Source organism: Rhopalosiphum maidis, chromosome 1 (assembly GCF_003676215.2).
Source record: "Rhopalosiphum maidis isolate BTI-1 chromosome 1, ASM367621v3, whole genome shotgun sequence".
Taxonomy (NCBI): Eukaryota; Metazoa; Arthropoda; class Insecta; order Hemiptera; family Aphididae; genus Rhopalosiphum; species Rhopalosiphum maidis.
The window spans coordinates 38669903-38686853 of record NC_040877.1 but is presented as its reverse complement, the minus strand read 5'-3'; the positions used below and the strand labels follow the sequence as shown (position 1 = coordinate 38686853).

The 16951-nt window shown below is 31.8% G+C and overlaps 2 protein-coding genes across 3 annotated transcripts in view; one reads left to right on the top strand and one right to left on the bottom strand.

Moving 5' to 3' along the window:
- The first annotated feature begins 1097 nt into the window (after positions 1-1097).
- Positions 1098-4265, top strand: LOC113548060 (CCR4-NOT transcription complex subunit 10). The gene is made up of 12 exons (XM_026948717.1): positions 1098-1522; positions 1609-1759; positions 1825-2018; positions 2093-2221; positions 2297-2400; positions 2465-2616; positions 2693-2898; positions 2960-3072; positions 3141-3404; positions 3487-3730; positions 3966-4044; positions 4121-4265. The coding sequence occupies exons 1-12, from the start codon at positions 1265-1267 to the stop codon at positions 4177-4179; spliced, it is 1953 nt and encodes a 650-aa protein (XP_026804518.1). The 5' UTR covers positions 1098-1264; the 3' UTR covers positions 4180-4265.
- Positions 4266-4329: 64 nt separating this feature from the next.
- The window catches only part of LOC113549008, a 51241-nt gene continuing 38619 nt past the window's right edge, over positions 4330-16951 (bottom strand). Inside the window, exons 4-15 of one of the 2 annotated variants that reach the window (XM_026950143.1) lie at positions 11825-12639; positions 10872-11386; positions 9585-9698; positions 9387-9498; positions 9178-9299; positions 8591-8744; positions 7444-7640; positions 6306-6352; positions 5627-5735; positions 5337-5542; positions 4634-4890; positions 4330-4533 (exon numbers count right to left, since the gene is read on the bottom strand). In XM_026950143.1, the coding sequence (XP_026805944.1) occupies positions 4511-4533; positions 4634-4890; positions 5337-5542; positions 5627-5735; positions 6306-6352; positions 7444-7640; positions 8591-8744; positions 9178-9299; positions 9387-9498; positions 9585-9698; positions 10872-11386; positions 11825-12639 (2671 nt within the window). In that variant the 3' untranslated portion in view covers positions 4330-4510. Of the gene's footprint in view, positions 4891-5336; positions 5543-5626; positions 5736-6305; positions 6353-7443; positions 7641-8590; positions 8745-9177; positions 9300-9386; positions 9499-9584; positions 9699-10871; positions 11387-11824; positions 12640-16951 lie in introns of both variants that reach the window. The other variant, XM_026950142.1, reaches the window with a different exon arrangement.

The window sequence follows — 16951 nt, the reverse complement described above, 5'->3', positions numbered from 1 at the left end:
AAATATGTATGCACTTAAAAATTAAAAATGATCAAATGTGCAAAATATGCACCAATAAATTTTAAATATACACTCGTATTGCTATGAAACAAATGATGTTTACATAGATTATACTACTTATATAGCTATAGCTTATAAGTTATAAACACAGATATATAACATATATTGATTATAACTTATAACATTATATTTTAAAAGTTAAATTTTATTTTTTAGTTGACACTCGTCAAATTTGAATTTAATGATTTCTCATTATATACGAAAAACGATGCTGAGCGGTAATGACTTGTCGTCAACACTTATATTATTAAGCATGTTTAATGGTATACCTAATGATATTGTTATAAAATTTATTTATTTTACCATTATTTTTATGGTAGGTTGGTTCAATTTTTTTTCGGTAATTTACCCTGCGGTGCGGTGCGTCTACGGCAATGTTTCTCAGCCTTTGTATTATGACGACACACTATTAAAATTGTTCATACTTCGTGTACATTTTGTTTCATTTAATATTAGTACTTCCCGCGACACGTTTGGACTTACCCGACGACACACCGGTTGAGAAACACTGGTCCGTGGTCTACGCGCGCCTACGCTAATCACAATTAAAATAAGAGTCATCTAGATAATATGACATAATATTGCCGCGGCACACACGAATCGCAATGATCGTGCTCAGAATCACAGAAAAGAGATTAAAGCTCAGAATGTTCAAGTTATCTGCAGTTATTCTTTTGAGTGGTTTTCGCAAGAGAATGGCATTTATTTTGAAATTTGACTTATCAAGGTTTTCGATTTATCGAAATTCCATTGTGGTGTCTTTGAACAGAACAGATTACCTAAATATTCTACTTTGTAGTTTTTGTGGCATTGAAACATTATGGAAGAGCCGAAGAGGAATCACATTTCTTTTCTATGAAAACGGTTAGAGCGCGCCACGTACGATGCTAATAGAAACAACATTGTTATTGTTCTGTGGTTTAAACCGTGGTTAAACCCCTAACCGAACTTATATCTTCAACCATGATTTCAATAATAAAGTTGTTTATATTGTAGTGATAACAAAATAGTTTGATTAAAGACAAAACAATATTGTCAATCTAATAGTAATAGATTGTGATCATAATTTGAAACGTTTGAAACGTTAAAATAAATACTGATATTTAATTAGGTTCATTACACGACTGTTCTACTGCTTTGAAGTTTATATCGTAAGTGTATAATTCGTTTTACACAGTACCAAATAACACGATAAGCGAAAAGAATGTCCGACAAACAAGAATCGAACGGCAAAGGGACTGCTGCCAATATAACAGATCAAGAGCGCGATTGGGCTCAGCAAGCATTGGCTGAGTATGAAAAAAAAAATTACAAATCTTGCTTAGAACATCTGCAACGAATCGAAGATTCGAGGCCCAATGACCCCAAAGTACTGCTCAACAAGGCCATCGTTGAGTTCTACGAAAGCGGTCTATGTACTGCCGACAAATTTCAGAAGTCGTTTATAGATGTCTGTAAGCAGGTAACTTGTTATAATATAACCATTTAATTGGTACGAGGTACCTCGTTGTCTTTCAATTTGTTTTTCAATAACATCATTGTTTATAGGTGGAATTAAATCTAGAACTATTGGATTCTTTAGAAGACGTTGAAAATTGCATTTACTATTACAACTATGCTGTGTTTTTATACCACTTGAAACATTATACCAAAGCACTGGCTATGATAAACAAAGTTTACTCATTTATTGAATCACTAGGTAATCATTTATTGCATACGATTTTAAATTATGTTCACATGTAATAAATATTTAACTTGTTATAGAGGAAAGTTTGGCTCATAAAGTATGCCTGCTGATAGTCCAGTTACATATTGACACTAATAAACCTGCAGAAGCACTGAAATTGATTACTTATATTGAAAGTCAATTTGTATCAACAGATAATGCCACTAACATATTAACTGGTAGTGCAGATCAAGGCGGTCCTATTCATACTGAAGCAGAGAAAACAGAAAAAGTATAATATATAATATGACTGGGTTACAAATAACTCAAATTTCCAAAGGTTAATTAATTATTCCAATTCTGTAGAAAGCCAATTTAGATGCTGCTACAGATGCATTTCGAGTCAGTCTTATTCAGTATCGAGTTAGGTCTCTTATGGAGCTAAATTTATTTGATGAATGTTGTCAACAATTAAATACAATTAAAGAAAAACAAGTAATGTATTAACTTATTATTTTTAAAGATAAATAAAAAAGTTTTATTAACAAATTATTTTGTATACTTTTCCAGGACTCAATTACAATGTTTTTAATAGGAAAATTAGAATATCTTCGTGGCAATCATAAAGAAGCACTTAAAATTTTAAAAGAAATTCCCGTGAAAGACGATTTTATGTAAGAATTTTTTACATTATAGATTTAAGTCTAATTTTATTGTTCATCAACATTTCTATTACAGAGATACTGGAGAGTGTTCTTCAGTTTTAATAAATAATAATGTAGCTTGTTTGTACCATTATGCTAAAAAACCTACCTTATCATTCACATCTATTTACAAAGCAATTGTCCAACATCAAAAAAATATCGTTGATGTTACAAAGCCTATTCAAGGTATGAAGCAAAACCAATAATAAATATTGTAAACGTTAAATTATTTATTCAATAATAAATATTTGATATTGAGTAGCTGAAGGTAGTTTATCAGGTCAACCACTTCATATAATTGGTGCAAGTATTAAAACTGAGCTTATGTTCAATTTGGGCATAAGTCTATTACACGCTCGAAAACCCGAAGAAGCATTTGACTGTCTAATTGAAGCTGTACAAACTTATCATATGAATCCTAGGCTTTGGTTAAGATTAGCGGAATGTTGTATTATGACTCATAAAAAAGTTAGTTGGCGTCAAATTAAACCATAAAGTATGGAAATGCATGTATATCCTTTGATTTCAGAGCAATGACAGAGATTTTGATTTCAAGAAACCTTATATTGAAGGTGTTGTTGGCTCTGGTAAACACAGGAAAATTATTTTGAAGTCACAGTTGTTTCCAGACACAAAATACAGGTTAGCTTATAAACAAATCGTTGTATGTTTCAACATTTTTAACCTTAATTATTTTTCAAACTTTATAGTTGTGAAGCAGTTTCTGCATCCATTCCAATGCCAAGCCTTGAATTTGGCTCACTGTGTGTTCGTAATGCAGTTTTATTAATTCAAAACGATACTATTGACTGTTCACCTTCTCACACACCCATAAACACACCACATAAAGACTATCTTTTTGGCTGTATTCAATCAGCTGGAGCATATATAGCCTTATGTCTAGGAGATCCAGTGGTTGCATTGAAATATTCACAAGAGTTACTTAAGTCTGACAAAATTAACAAAGTTCATAAGTAAGTTAATATAATATTATTGTCCGTTCAGAATAACTTTTATGTCTGTTATCTTACAAACTATTATGTTTTTTATTTATAGATTTTTAGGTCATTTATATGCAGCTGAAGCACTAATATTGTCAGATAAACCAAATGAAGCAATAGATATGTTGAAAGAGTCCAATGCTTTTGATGATATTGAACCAGAAATACACGAACAGCTTAGAGCTGAACAATGGAAGCCGGACAAACAGAAATCTGCCAAGGCTGTTCTTTATTATAACTTAGCAGTAGCATTAACACTAAGGGGTGACCTTGATAAAGCTGGAGAATTACTTAAACAAGTAAGACCCGTATAAAATACTATGTTTTCCATTAATTAAATATCATTATTCAGATAATGGCATAATTATAATATATATTTCTAATAAAATTTTTTTCTTGTGAAATGCATGTAATACAACAGTTAACTCAAACAAATGTAAAAATCAACTTTTTCTTATTTTTAAAAATGTTTTGTGTATAACTTATTTGAATATTATTATTTTATTAATAAGTATAACATTGTGACCCTTTTAGATATGGCTGTCAAAAATCGAACATGTTTCAGTACCAGTTCACGTTGTCATTTTGGCTCTATACATTCACTTACGATTAGGTAAGAAAATATAAAACTATTCAAGGTAAATTTCATTTATGTTTGTTCTTAAATATTTTCTTAATATCTGTTCCAGGCCAAAAAGAAATTGCAATAACCTTAATAAAACAAAATTGTCCACAAGCAAAACGATAGGTAAAATAAAATGTTAAGTTACTATAAAATTACATTATATTAATACTTATAACAATAATAACATATTTGCATGTATTATATTTTATTTTATATATGTAAGTATATGATAGTATAGATATCAATAAAAATTTAAAAAATAAATTGTTTACATTAATTAAAAAAAAAAAAACACAACAACAACAAAATACAATTTTACTCTCTCTCTCTCCTTCGTTCTCTTTATAATATTATATAATATTACATTATACATATTAAATAAAATATTTTTAAAAATTTTAACACTTGAATTCGTATTTTATATGTTTTAATACTATTTCACTTTACGTACTTCCTATACGCAACTGAATTTTACTCCTGCAAACACATCAATGGCAAAATATTATAATCACGGCGACCACTTGATTACTGATTTATTAAAAGTAGGTGTGATTAACATTTAACAAACAAGACGTACCATCATCACTCGAAAAACAATTGTGACAATGCAACTTTTTGTTCCTGACCCGTACGTCAGTTCCCATTAAGCCGTCGCCCAACTGTACGCAGCAAACGCAACACTTGAAGCACTCAATGTGATAAAACAATTGCAGGCTCTCAATGATCATGGCGGCGCCTCGGCCAAGTTCCACTGCGCAGTGCGAACACTTCTTCTTGCCACTGACGCTCAACATCGATTCTTGTGGAGCAGCATCGCTGGTGATGTGATCGTGTCTATAAAAGTTGCACCCGACAGAATCCATTATTAAATCAAGTGTTCTCATGTCATTTTAGAGACAAAAGTAGGATGTGTACATTATGCTGACCCCTTCTGAATTTCAATTATCCGTGTGTGTGTATTTTCGAATATAAACTTAGAAATTATTATTTTTTATAAATAAATACCTTTTAATAATTTCCTTTTTTCATAAATCCATAATTTAAGATTTTTACGAATTGCTTTATAAAAAATACATTTTTAAAGCTTAATAACTCAAGAATGATGCACAATATTGGACAAGGAATGTTTTTTTTAATTCTTTTGTTCTAACTTTTCACATATTATTTAAATACTTGAATTTATCAAGCATTCGAGAAAATTATTAAAATTCTAGAAATTCAGATAGAGTTCGATAAAGTACATTTGTCTTCAATATAATAACATTAAACGGAATAATCACCTGTGAAAATCGTTGAATGATAGACGGTCTTGCACGCGCTGAGTCAAGGTATTAATGACTGAGTCGGGCAAAGGTTTTTTGTTGTGTGCCGGCGGTGGAGGAGGCGGCAGAGCCGGCCTAGTACGCGATCGTGGTTGGTTTGATGCAATTGCGCCGGGCGGCACTTGACGATTACATCGGTCGACTAGACGACGGTGTTCTGCTTCCTAAAAGCATAGTTATAATGCATAACAATATAAATCGTACGAACACCGCAGATAGTTTATGTTACGAAATTTGATTCGACTTACTTGAATAAGCCAATGTTGGTAATTATATTTTTCTGACTGACTATTAATCGGCTTTCTTTTGGCGTAGACGTTCTGCTGGACCGGTCTAGGACAACCGTTCTGAGAAGACCTAAAATATAATCATGATTTGTTAAACACAACGGATTTGATTCAAACAGTATAATAATGAATAGTGTACGTTTATTATTATGAATATTTAATTTCATGCGTGTAAGCGTGGTCCTGGTCCTATATGATCGCAACGCGCAACAAGTGTGAACACCAAATTGTGATTAATAAATTAACAAACACACACCGCACTTCAACTAGAAGTATTCGAACAAGACAACGCACGACTACAGCGCGCATGTGATATATTTATTTTTTCGAGTAAGTATTGAGTACTAACACGTTTTTCGTTTAATTCGTCACCACTGTGGCACCGTGGGCTATTTGCTTTTTATTGAGAGGTAACCAAACAAAATTTATCAAAGGTAGGTGTTGAATATCGTGTAAATAATATGTGAAATACTCGACGTCAAAATAGCCAAAAGAGAGAAGAAATTAGTATTCCTACCTAACTTTTTTTTACACACACGTATCGTGTTCACGTTGTACAAGTATTAAGTTATGAAATGCATTTAGGTATTAAATTAATCAATAGGTATAAAACTTAAAATAATACGAAAATGATACACACCATGTAAAATCTTCGGGTTGATTGATGCTATGAACAGGCTGCTGTTGCTAAAAATGCACAAAAGTGACAACAATTAATGATTAAGTATTTAATATTTTTTAAGCAATTAATATATTTATATCCATTATCATAGATATCATACATAAATTATTATACGTACAAGGTGGAAATTTGAAAATGTATTTTTTGTGGGGGCTCCACCTTCACCAATGTACATAATATAGTAATGTTATAATATGTACTCGTAGATTAGTAATTTATCATGTAATATTTATACTTCTACTGTATATATTTATGTACACTGTACATACATATACGTCATTAAATTACATTTTTTAAATCATAATAATTGCACAGAGGCTATATCATAATACAAGCGCTATTAATTTTCTAGGATAAATTATACATACTTAATATTTTTGGTAAATATGTATAAATAATGTATATTATTGTTATTATTGTGAGAGAAAAATGGAATACTATTATTTTAACATATTTTGTTTTATCATATTAATTTTTTGTTGACTGTTTTATTAAATAACCTAAGCTGATAAACCTCACCTAACTTGGGTAGGTCAGCTTTAATTAGGAAATTCAATATAAAATAAAAATTTCAATGACACTGAAAATCTGTATCAATTTAAAAAATGCAGTTAGGTTATTATTATATAAGTCTATACTCTATAACTCATTATATAATTATTAATTGTTATGATATTAGTATATTACATATCTATATTACACAGTGGTATGTCTCAATCATAAATATTCTTTACAACTAATATAGCAATAAGTTTTTTTATACATATAATTTTAGAAAACTGTAATAGATTAATTTAATCGCTTCTCATTTTTCATTTTCATCAAATATTTAAATGGTTTTGAGTTAGTTATAAAGTTCTACACGGTATAAGACTGATAGAGGACTAAAGGAGTAAATGTTACATATGCATGAGGAATGAGGACATGAACATAATATTACCTTTGTATAATATGTATACTTTTTAAGGCGTTAATTAACAAGCCAACAGTTGTTATAAGAATTATAATTATATAGAAAACTCTGAGCGATTAGGAGTAATTTATAGACGGACGAAAAAAGTTCAAGCAAACTAAAATATTATCAAACGAAGCTCACCTCCAAGTTTGGCATGGACTGAGTGTGGTCCAGTGTCGGTGGCTGTGGTCCGGCGTTCGTGACAGAAGCAGATGATGAGATGTCTTGCATTGAGTGGCGGGTGGGCGGCGGCAACCAGTGAGCCGATCCTACCCGAGCGCACTCTTGATTATTTAGGTCCTCTTCGAGTTCTTTTAATTTTTTCACTAATTTTTCACCTACAACAAACCAAACAATTAATACGTTTCATCACGTCGAATATTATATTTATCTTCTATAACTAAATATTCCAATGTTCATAATATTATAGTACATGTAAGAATAATAGTAAATTAGTAAATTAGTTACATATTTTGTTAATCTAAAAATACCCAACCAATAAAAATTCTTGGGTTAAAAACCAACAGATAGCACACAAATCAAATTAAAAAAAAAATTGAATAACGGCCAGTTAAAAATAATAATTTTTTGCAATTGTATGATATTTAAAAATTATACTTTATAGTTGCCGTTGCCATTTTAATTATAATAATTGTCCACTAATATACTGCCCGTGACGATTGGATTATGGTGGGGGGCGGTAGGTATGGTATATTATATTAAAATGATTACACAGGAACTCAGGTTTCGTAGAATTTTCGGATTATGATAAATATTTTTTATGCGAAAGAAGAAGACTTTTGACATCGAACTACGATATTTTTATTTTATTTTAAATAATAGTTTAAAATAAGTAGTAAAAAAGTTTAAAATTTAAGGTTATAAGATTGATGAACAGAGTTCAATGCGGGCTATCAAATATTTCTCTCTATAGTTTAAAAAAAATAAAATAAAATTTTATAAGACGAGATAATTAATCTAATAGAATACATTTTTTTAGATAAAATTACTCCTTCTACCTACATATATTATTATTTATTATTGACTCATGACACTTGACAATCATTGACAAGTAATGACATTTTATTACAATTTATAAAAAAATAATGCTAATATTACTTATTTTTTTCTAAACAGGCTATTTTCAATTTTGTATTTAATATTGTCTTATCCGTTGCGTTTTTAATCCCGTTGGTTATTATAGTAAGTACATAAAATATTTTGTTCTCAATACCAATTATCGGAAAAGTTGTAATATACGGGTGAAGGCGTTTAAACCATCGTTTACCTATATTATTTTGAGCTGCTTTATTCTTCAACTGATTACATCGACTCTGTTCTTCTACTTGTAATATGTCTCTCATATATTGACTACTCTCGCTGTCACCACCGTCGTCTACATACACGTTCTGTGACGGAATATTGTTGACGTTCTCGTAAATCTGCAACATCGTAATTTTGTACTCAGACAAAAGGTTATAGTAAATAATATATATATGGCAAACACGAATGTCAAGATAACCATGATTACGATATAATATGCACGGCACTATAAAGGATATTTCCTGAAGGTTTCACGTTTTCATTATAAACTTCGAGAAAGAACTGCACATGCTAGTAAGTGAAAATCAAAAACCAATTTAACGTTTTTCAAATGCAGGATTTTTAAAAGTAGTTACGTACGATACTTTTAAATTAGATATTTAATTAATAAGTCCTTGAATTTTTATTTTAATAAAACAAGGATTTTATGGTTTTATTTTTGATTTTATTGTAATGTTGCACGGAAAACCTTGAAACATTCTGCGTATTGTGTATTGAATATTATCGTTTATGGTATGATATAAAGTATCGAATACCGCAAATTTCACTAACCCTGGTGGTATCATGTGGTTGCCGTTCGGGTTTGTTCTGGTTGTACAAAAGTTTTTCTAGTCGACGCTCCTCTTCTAAAAACAACGATAAATCGGGGGGTTTGGACTTCAAATTTTCCAAATCTATAATACATAATATACAGCATAAGCATACGATGTGGCATTGTAAGTGTGATTGTTTATATCTAAATCGTTTTATCGAAGACTTACCGTGCTCGTAGCTGGCATTACCGTTCGTGTATTCTTCCAGACCAAGGAAACTGGAACGTTTCATCCACATTTCTTTCTTTATGCGTTTGGCCGACTCCAAGATGTCCATGGCCTGTGTATCACATCACACAATAATAACATATTGCATTCAGTACCATATATATTAATTATAGGTAATAAATAATAATTAATACTTACGGGTTCTAGCGGAAGTTGTACCTGACTATCATCGTCAGGATACGCGTCTACAGGTGGTGGAGGTGGTTTCTCTTTGGGTGGTTCCAGTGCGTTGACGGGTGTCAATTCAAGTACCTGAAAAAGACATCGACATTAGTCAAAAGTCGGTTTAAATACGTTAAATAAAAAGTGGTTAAGAATTCACTCAATCATAAAAAAAAAATGTAAAATAATAAATCATTACAGTCTACTGTGAGAGCACAATTCGAGCGAACCTATTATATATATAATTTCAAATTATTACTGATCTACAAAATATGCTAAACCTTATAAATTTGTGGTTAAAATAATATAATCCAAACGATCGAGGGACATTACGGTTTGCGATCAAATCGTGTAATCGTTCCGTTAAACCGCGTGATGCGGTGTATTATAATATTATTCACCGCATAAAAAATATTGTAATATATAAGAAACTAGGGTGGAGGTTTTGGTTAAACATAGATAGTTTCTATATTATACAGTTACAAAGCACGTGCGTCATTAGATAGGTACCTATATTAAAATGTTAAACTAGCAGTTTCCAAGCTCCTGTGATTCGCAGTGTCCTTATTATAGAAACATGGTCCACATCTGCCAATAATAAAATCATTTGCATCGAAAAGGTAAAAAAAATTTATAAGTATAGTAAAATATACAGGTATATACTCTGTATGCTATACAGGCTAACAATAATAAAAAATAATATTGATATTCTTGTATTATGAATCGCATAAATTGAAAGAACAGAGTGCATAATAGTACAAGTATATGTATATATTACATGGTGTTATAAATCTGTTTTTTCTTTGAGATGAATATCGCTGGTTTTATACCTAACCTAATTTATCCTACAGGCTGCAGTATAATACCAGAGCAAGTTTAATTCTTATGTAAAATTGTTTGTCGTTTAATATATAATAAGTATCTGTGACTGTCCATTCTAAGTGGATCCACTTGTCACAAATATTATAAAAAATTTGAAAAAAAAATGTAACATGTCCTAAATACTAGTATTTGGTATTTTTATAGGATTCTCTCAATATCCTATACTTTAAAATATAAAATGATATTTTTTAAAAACTATATCAAGCATACAAAGGTCGTTCCTACATAACTTTTCGTCCATAATTAGTATAAACGCAATATATAAGACAGCCGTGTATACAACTCACTATAGTGCAATATGTACTAATAATGGTATACAATATAGCGCAGTCACGTGTAACTCATACGATATTATTATGTGTATAGTATACTTATATATACCATGTTATACGTGTCGTCGACGTGTTGTTGGACGACGTTCGATGGCTGCTGCAGCAGCACAGGACTGGGCTGCAAATTGGACCGTTCTTCGTCGTCGGCTTGGCTCACGCAACTCGACATGTCCTCGGTGTGCACGCCACTGTCTTCGGCGCTTAGACACGAACCCGGATAGTTACCGTCATCCGGGTCTTCAGCTGTGTGACCACATTCCTGGTCCAAGCTGTCGATCGAGTGCCGGCTGACTAGATCGGAAAGGGACGAAAGCTGCTGATGATGGCGAATGTGCTGCAGGTGATGGTGGTACTCGTCTTCCACCATGCAAACACGTTCTTTCTCCAGTGCTACTATGGGTTTTTCTTCTTCGGCCATCATCTCTTCCTCCGTCGCCGCTGCGATTATTTCGTCTTCAATTTCTGATTCAACGGCTAGATTGCGATGTTGCAGTATTTCTTCCTCGGTACTGTACGTTATTTGCTGTTCACTTTGTGGCTCAACGGCCTTGGATGGATCTGTTGCTAAAAACGAAAATACCGTTATAAATATATATTATTATAATGGTTGAAATTTTAATATTCTAAATAATCGTAAAAAATACCCTATTAGTATAAGTACACATTGTTTAATGTAATATATGTTGTGTGTACTCATAAAAAAATTATTGCAATAACACTAACAATTAAACAAGCCTTATAATCATACAAATAAAATAAACCATTTCCAATTTTTTAATATCATTATGCGAACAGTTTTATAAAAAAGTGTATAAGTACCTATACCAATTATTTATATTTTATTTATTATTACTGTTTATTTTTTACTCAAAAAATATTATTTATACAAAGGCAATATACAGTTTATTAAAGTATAGGTACTTATTAAAATTCATATGTTTTTCTATATTGGTAGAAAAAAGCTATCGTTAAATAGGTATAGCGTACGTTTGAAAATTTTACCTGGCAACGGCGATTCGGGTGGATATATGATATCTTCGACCATTTGTTCCGAAAAATCATCCGTGACAGAAGCAGCAACACTTGCCGGTGGCGATGATGTCGGCGGTACTTTGAGAGATTTCTTTTTCGCGAGTGACGGTTGTCTAGCCACGATATTGTGCTGCACATCGGTAGTTTTAGTCTCCAAACAAATCTTCTCGAATATCTCCCGGCGCTTAACAATGTCTACCTTGGGCAGTTCATTGGTGGCGGCGGAGTTCAAGTCTTTTGTGGATTGCGATCGCGTCTTGAGCAACATGACTTTCTCTTCGATTTTGGGCGCTGACATCCGACGCCTTATCTCAGCTACGGCGGGCTTACGAGACAGCAGCGGCTGTTCTTCACACTTGGCCACGGAAGTCCGCTTGGACTCAGCGAAATCAACGTAGTCTTTAATGGCCTTGTCGTATCCGTTCTCGGCTACATTCGGCTCGGTCGCCGCCACCATGACAGCGGCAACCGTCTGCACTGTTGCCGTTTTGACGGCCACAGCCGCGGGTTCTTTGGCTCCACGGAATACGTCTTCGTCCTCGCGATCCTCTTCAGCCAGGTCTTCGGTTCGGCAATCGAATTGATGCTGCACTCGTTCCTCGACATTGCTGTCATTCGAACGACTACGATGGTCTTCTGTTGTGTGATTCCGTAGCATCTCATCTTCATCATAGTCGTCGACGCAGTTCTTCTTGCTCGTACTCAGGCCAAGGTCGCTGAGATCATTACCGTCGTCGTCGTCCTGGTACAGTGCGGGTAAACTCCTCAATCGACCGCTCCTACCCCTGTAGAAACAACATGCAAATATAAGTAATATATGATTAATAAAAAACAAGTTTATGTATTTTTTAATTCAGACAAGTCAACAGAAAAAATATACAAAAATGTCTATGAAGACTAATCAGGGCGTAAACGTGTTCAAGTGGAGTCGTGATCCCAAAAAACATTTAGGTAATAACAGTGGCGGCATAAACTCGTTTTGGAAACTCACATTGGCCCGACAGCACATTATTATAATATGTTAACATTTGTCGTTTTGCGCTCAACGCACTGACCGATTTATATTTATAGTATATAATATTATGTATACTGTTATATTTAATATTATTATGTGTGTATGTCTACGTATCGTCGTGAGTCGTTGTTATTATTATTATTAGAACGTGAGTCGTTTTGGTTTGTGAACTGTAATTCTCTCATAATCCTGGATATATCATAATACAACTTTCACCTAGCCACTTTAATTGGCATCCTATTGTATACTGCACTGCAGTGCATATGCCCTGATGTAGTAATGCAACTTTACATAATTTAATTCCCATTATCGTTTTTGTTAGCCTGAATATTGCCGTCGCAGCCGCGATGATTTTATATTAAATTTAAAAAAATTGCTTCTTTGCTCTCCCACCTCCATCATCTATTGATTGTCACGTCAGTTCAAAAGTAATTTGCTACCGACCGATCTATACGCACGAGGCGCCTATACAATATAACAGCTCCTATATATAAAATATGTATATAATTGATCACACGGAAAGAAAGCGGGGTCATTCATGTACATGGGCAATATATTATTATATTAATAATATAAAGGTATACCTACCGTGCGTAAAGACGACGAAATTCGCCAATCAATAGACACATTAGTAGCAATGACTAAGATGGTATAAAGATGTGAAAATATTCGGTAATAATGAAATATATACCTGCTATCTACAGCATCTCCTGCCGAGAGCAAATAGTCGCGAATAATAGCGATTTCAGATGTGTTATATACAAAGAAAATGTATTGTATATAATAAATACATATATATAGAAAGCACCGACCGTGCTAATTGAACTTATTGACATTATCTACAGATAGTTAACGCATAAAAATAGCTACCGGCGTTCGACTATATGCAACAACTACCGCAAAATTAAGACGTGAAGACGTTTAATTAATCTCTCTTCTCGATGTATCTATGTATTATGGAATATCACAACTGGAGATATTAAATTTCATGTTTTCACAAACTTAATAGAAACTTTTTAAACTAAAACGCAATTCTTTCTTTATGATATTTTAAAAGATTTTAGTACTTAATGTGTACATGAGACAATTATATTGTTTATACTCTAGTTTCCAGTATATCCAAAACTATATTGAATATAAAGACATGTCTGGACAATGACAATTTGATAATAAATTTAAAGTCAATTGTTTTCAAAACTTTTTACACGACTATCATTTGTTAACTAAGTGACTTGACAAGTTATTTTTCACTGCAATATGTATTATATGGACACATTGTTTTTTAAACTGGTTTTACGAACATTTAGTCAATATATATATTCAGTGACAATGGAAGAAAATAATAAATATTAACTCGACAGCTTATTTACGCCATCCTTGAAATTACTTAATTTTGAAAAGTTATCTTCGAGTGATATTTTAACACATTGAAATCGTGTAAAACGAAAAAAATGCATATATCTGGCCCAATAAAAAATATACATATATAACTACTAATGGACTAAACTATATAGACTGTATCTAAACAAGTCATTGCCGCTACAGTAATTAGTCGCGTTTTAGTCGATTTTTCTATGAAATTGGATTAGTAATAATATGTCCTATACTGGTGGAAAGTGTCACGGCCAGAGGAAGGACCAATAGGATTAACTCTATTCGAATAATCATTCGGTAACGAGAATAGGATGTGTAAAGCAGGGAGTTGCGGTATTGTTTATTATGTAGGTATATACGCGTCGACATAATAACGAACATTTATAATAATAATATAAACATTAGAATGTGATTGAAAATTAAAAACAAGGCTATATTACATCAAGCCGTTCTCGTTCGATTTTCGTTGTTGCGCACTGCAATAATCGAATAGCCGATCTAATCAAAACCACCGCTGCACAACGACCATTTCGCCATAAGTTTACACAGCCGCAATGCGTGTGTATGCACGGGCCGACGGTTTTCGACAAGAAAAAACTACGAAAAAACAATGAGTGAGAACTAAAAAAATATATAATGCTAATTAAGAGACGTAAGAACGCAGAAAATCAGAAAAGAGACGATGGCGTGTAGAACCACACGCAATTGACCGTATATTATAATATACATATATTATATTACACTAACGCATGCAAGACTCAAAGATCATAATCATTATAGGAGGTCGGCACTCGGTACAGACTACGTCAGTTGTAGCAACGATCTCCGACATATCTGTTTAATATATGTATTATGTGTATTTTAGCCGTCGTTCAAACTCGACGGATTTAATATAATATAAGTGACATTATATAATACTATACACATGTAACTGAAATTATTGTGTTTTTTTTTTCAATTTTCTATCCAGTTACAACCCAAAATTTATGCATGATACTGACACAAAAGCTGCAGCGTGCCTGTACACGCAAATTTCCAAGATTAAAATAATAAATGACATATTAATATAAAGTTTTCAAAGTTAAATTCTGGATTTGGATTTTTTTCCCCTTATATTATTGCTTAATTTTGACGGATTTTGACGGATTTTGCAATAATTATTGTTATTGGTTACTTGAAAAACAAAATTACGCCCTTTTCTTTGTTGAGATCATCAACAATATTCAACATAACATATCGTACAACGATTTTTCAGAGCTCTGTGATAATCTATACCTGTTATTTGATCAGCAGAGTGGTGAATGACCGGATGAATGTACCTATATAATTTGTGTAGAATTTCATAATAGCATTGTGGACGGAAAAAATGTACAGGTATCATAGGTATGTATAATGTATATTATAGGAATACGTAATATTTATCCCCGAAAGTTGAAGTATTATGTGAATATCTATATTATTTGCATGTCAGGTGTATATAGTGATTTTTCCACGCCTCTATCGCCGCGATTTCAATTTAGATATTATATTATGCACGCGTGCAGCAAGTATGTGTATACTGCCATATTGGTACATATACCAGCTATAACTAAAATATCACGCGCAAACACATAACTATAAGTGGTGGCAAAAAATTATTAGGCTAGCCCACGTGTTCGCGATTCAATCAGACGATAATATAAAACGGAGAAAGACAATATTATACACCATACACGGATGATTGCCATAAACGGCCATAAAATATTATACCTATTATGCGACGGAAATATATCAGCGGAATTATTACATAATCACGCATCGGCCAAGACCACGGACATCTTTCGTTACCTATTGAAAGGTTCCAATCACACTACAAGCAGATAGGTACATATAGGTAGGTAACTACTAACTAGGTAAGATGTATATAGTTCTATCTTAAAAATATATATAGATAGAGAGAATTATAAAGACTATGTGTAAACTTGTAATAAAAATATTCCTTTTTTAAAATGTAAATTATATAAACTGCAACAAAATTATAAATATATACTAATGCGCAAGACTGTAATAAAATTAAAAATGGGTAAAAATTATTTAATACAATACTTATTAACATTGATAATATATTAATTTACTTACACTAATATAACATAATGTTAAACATCTTCAATAAATAATTAATAAAGTTACAATAACCAAAACAATTTAAAAAGTAATTATAAAAAGCCAAGTTGTATAAAATTCAATATTATTTCGTTGTTTTTAAAACATATTATTTTAATAAATTTACATATTTAAATTTGATTATCTATGTATTTTTGTCACTGTTTATATAAAAACTGATTTCACTAGATATAATAAGGAGGAATGCATTTCGCATACTACATCAATGCAATATAGGTACGAATGGTACGATAAAAGATATTATAATTGTATCCAAATTCCGTATCTATAATTTTACCACAGTTTGTATAAATTATTAATATTTATATTTTTATCTAAGTTTGTACTTAAAACGTACCTACATTTATAATTTTTTTTACAGTTAATAAATAAAAAAAAAATTGGAAAAAATTGATTCTTAAAAAATTAAAGCACTATAATTATTTTAATATAGTTTAAATTTTAACTCTTAAAAATAAAATTATGAATTTTATACTACTCGATTTATCGTAAGCAAATTATCTTCCACATATATACAAGGGGTTTAACACTTACGTGGCACATAA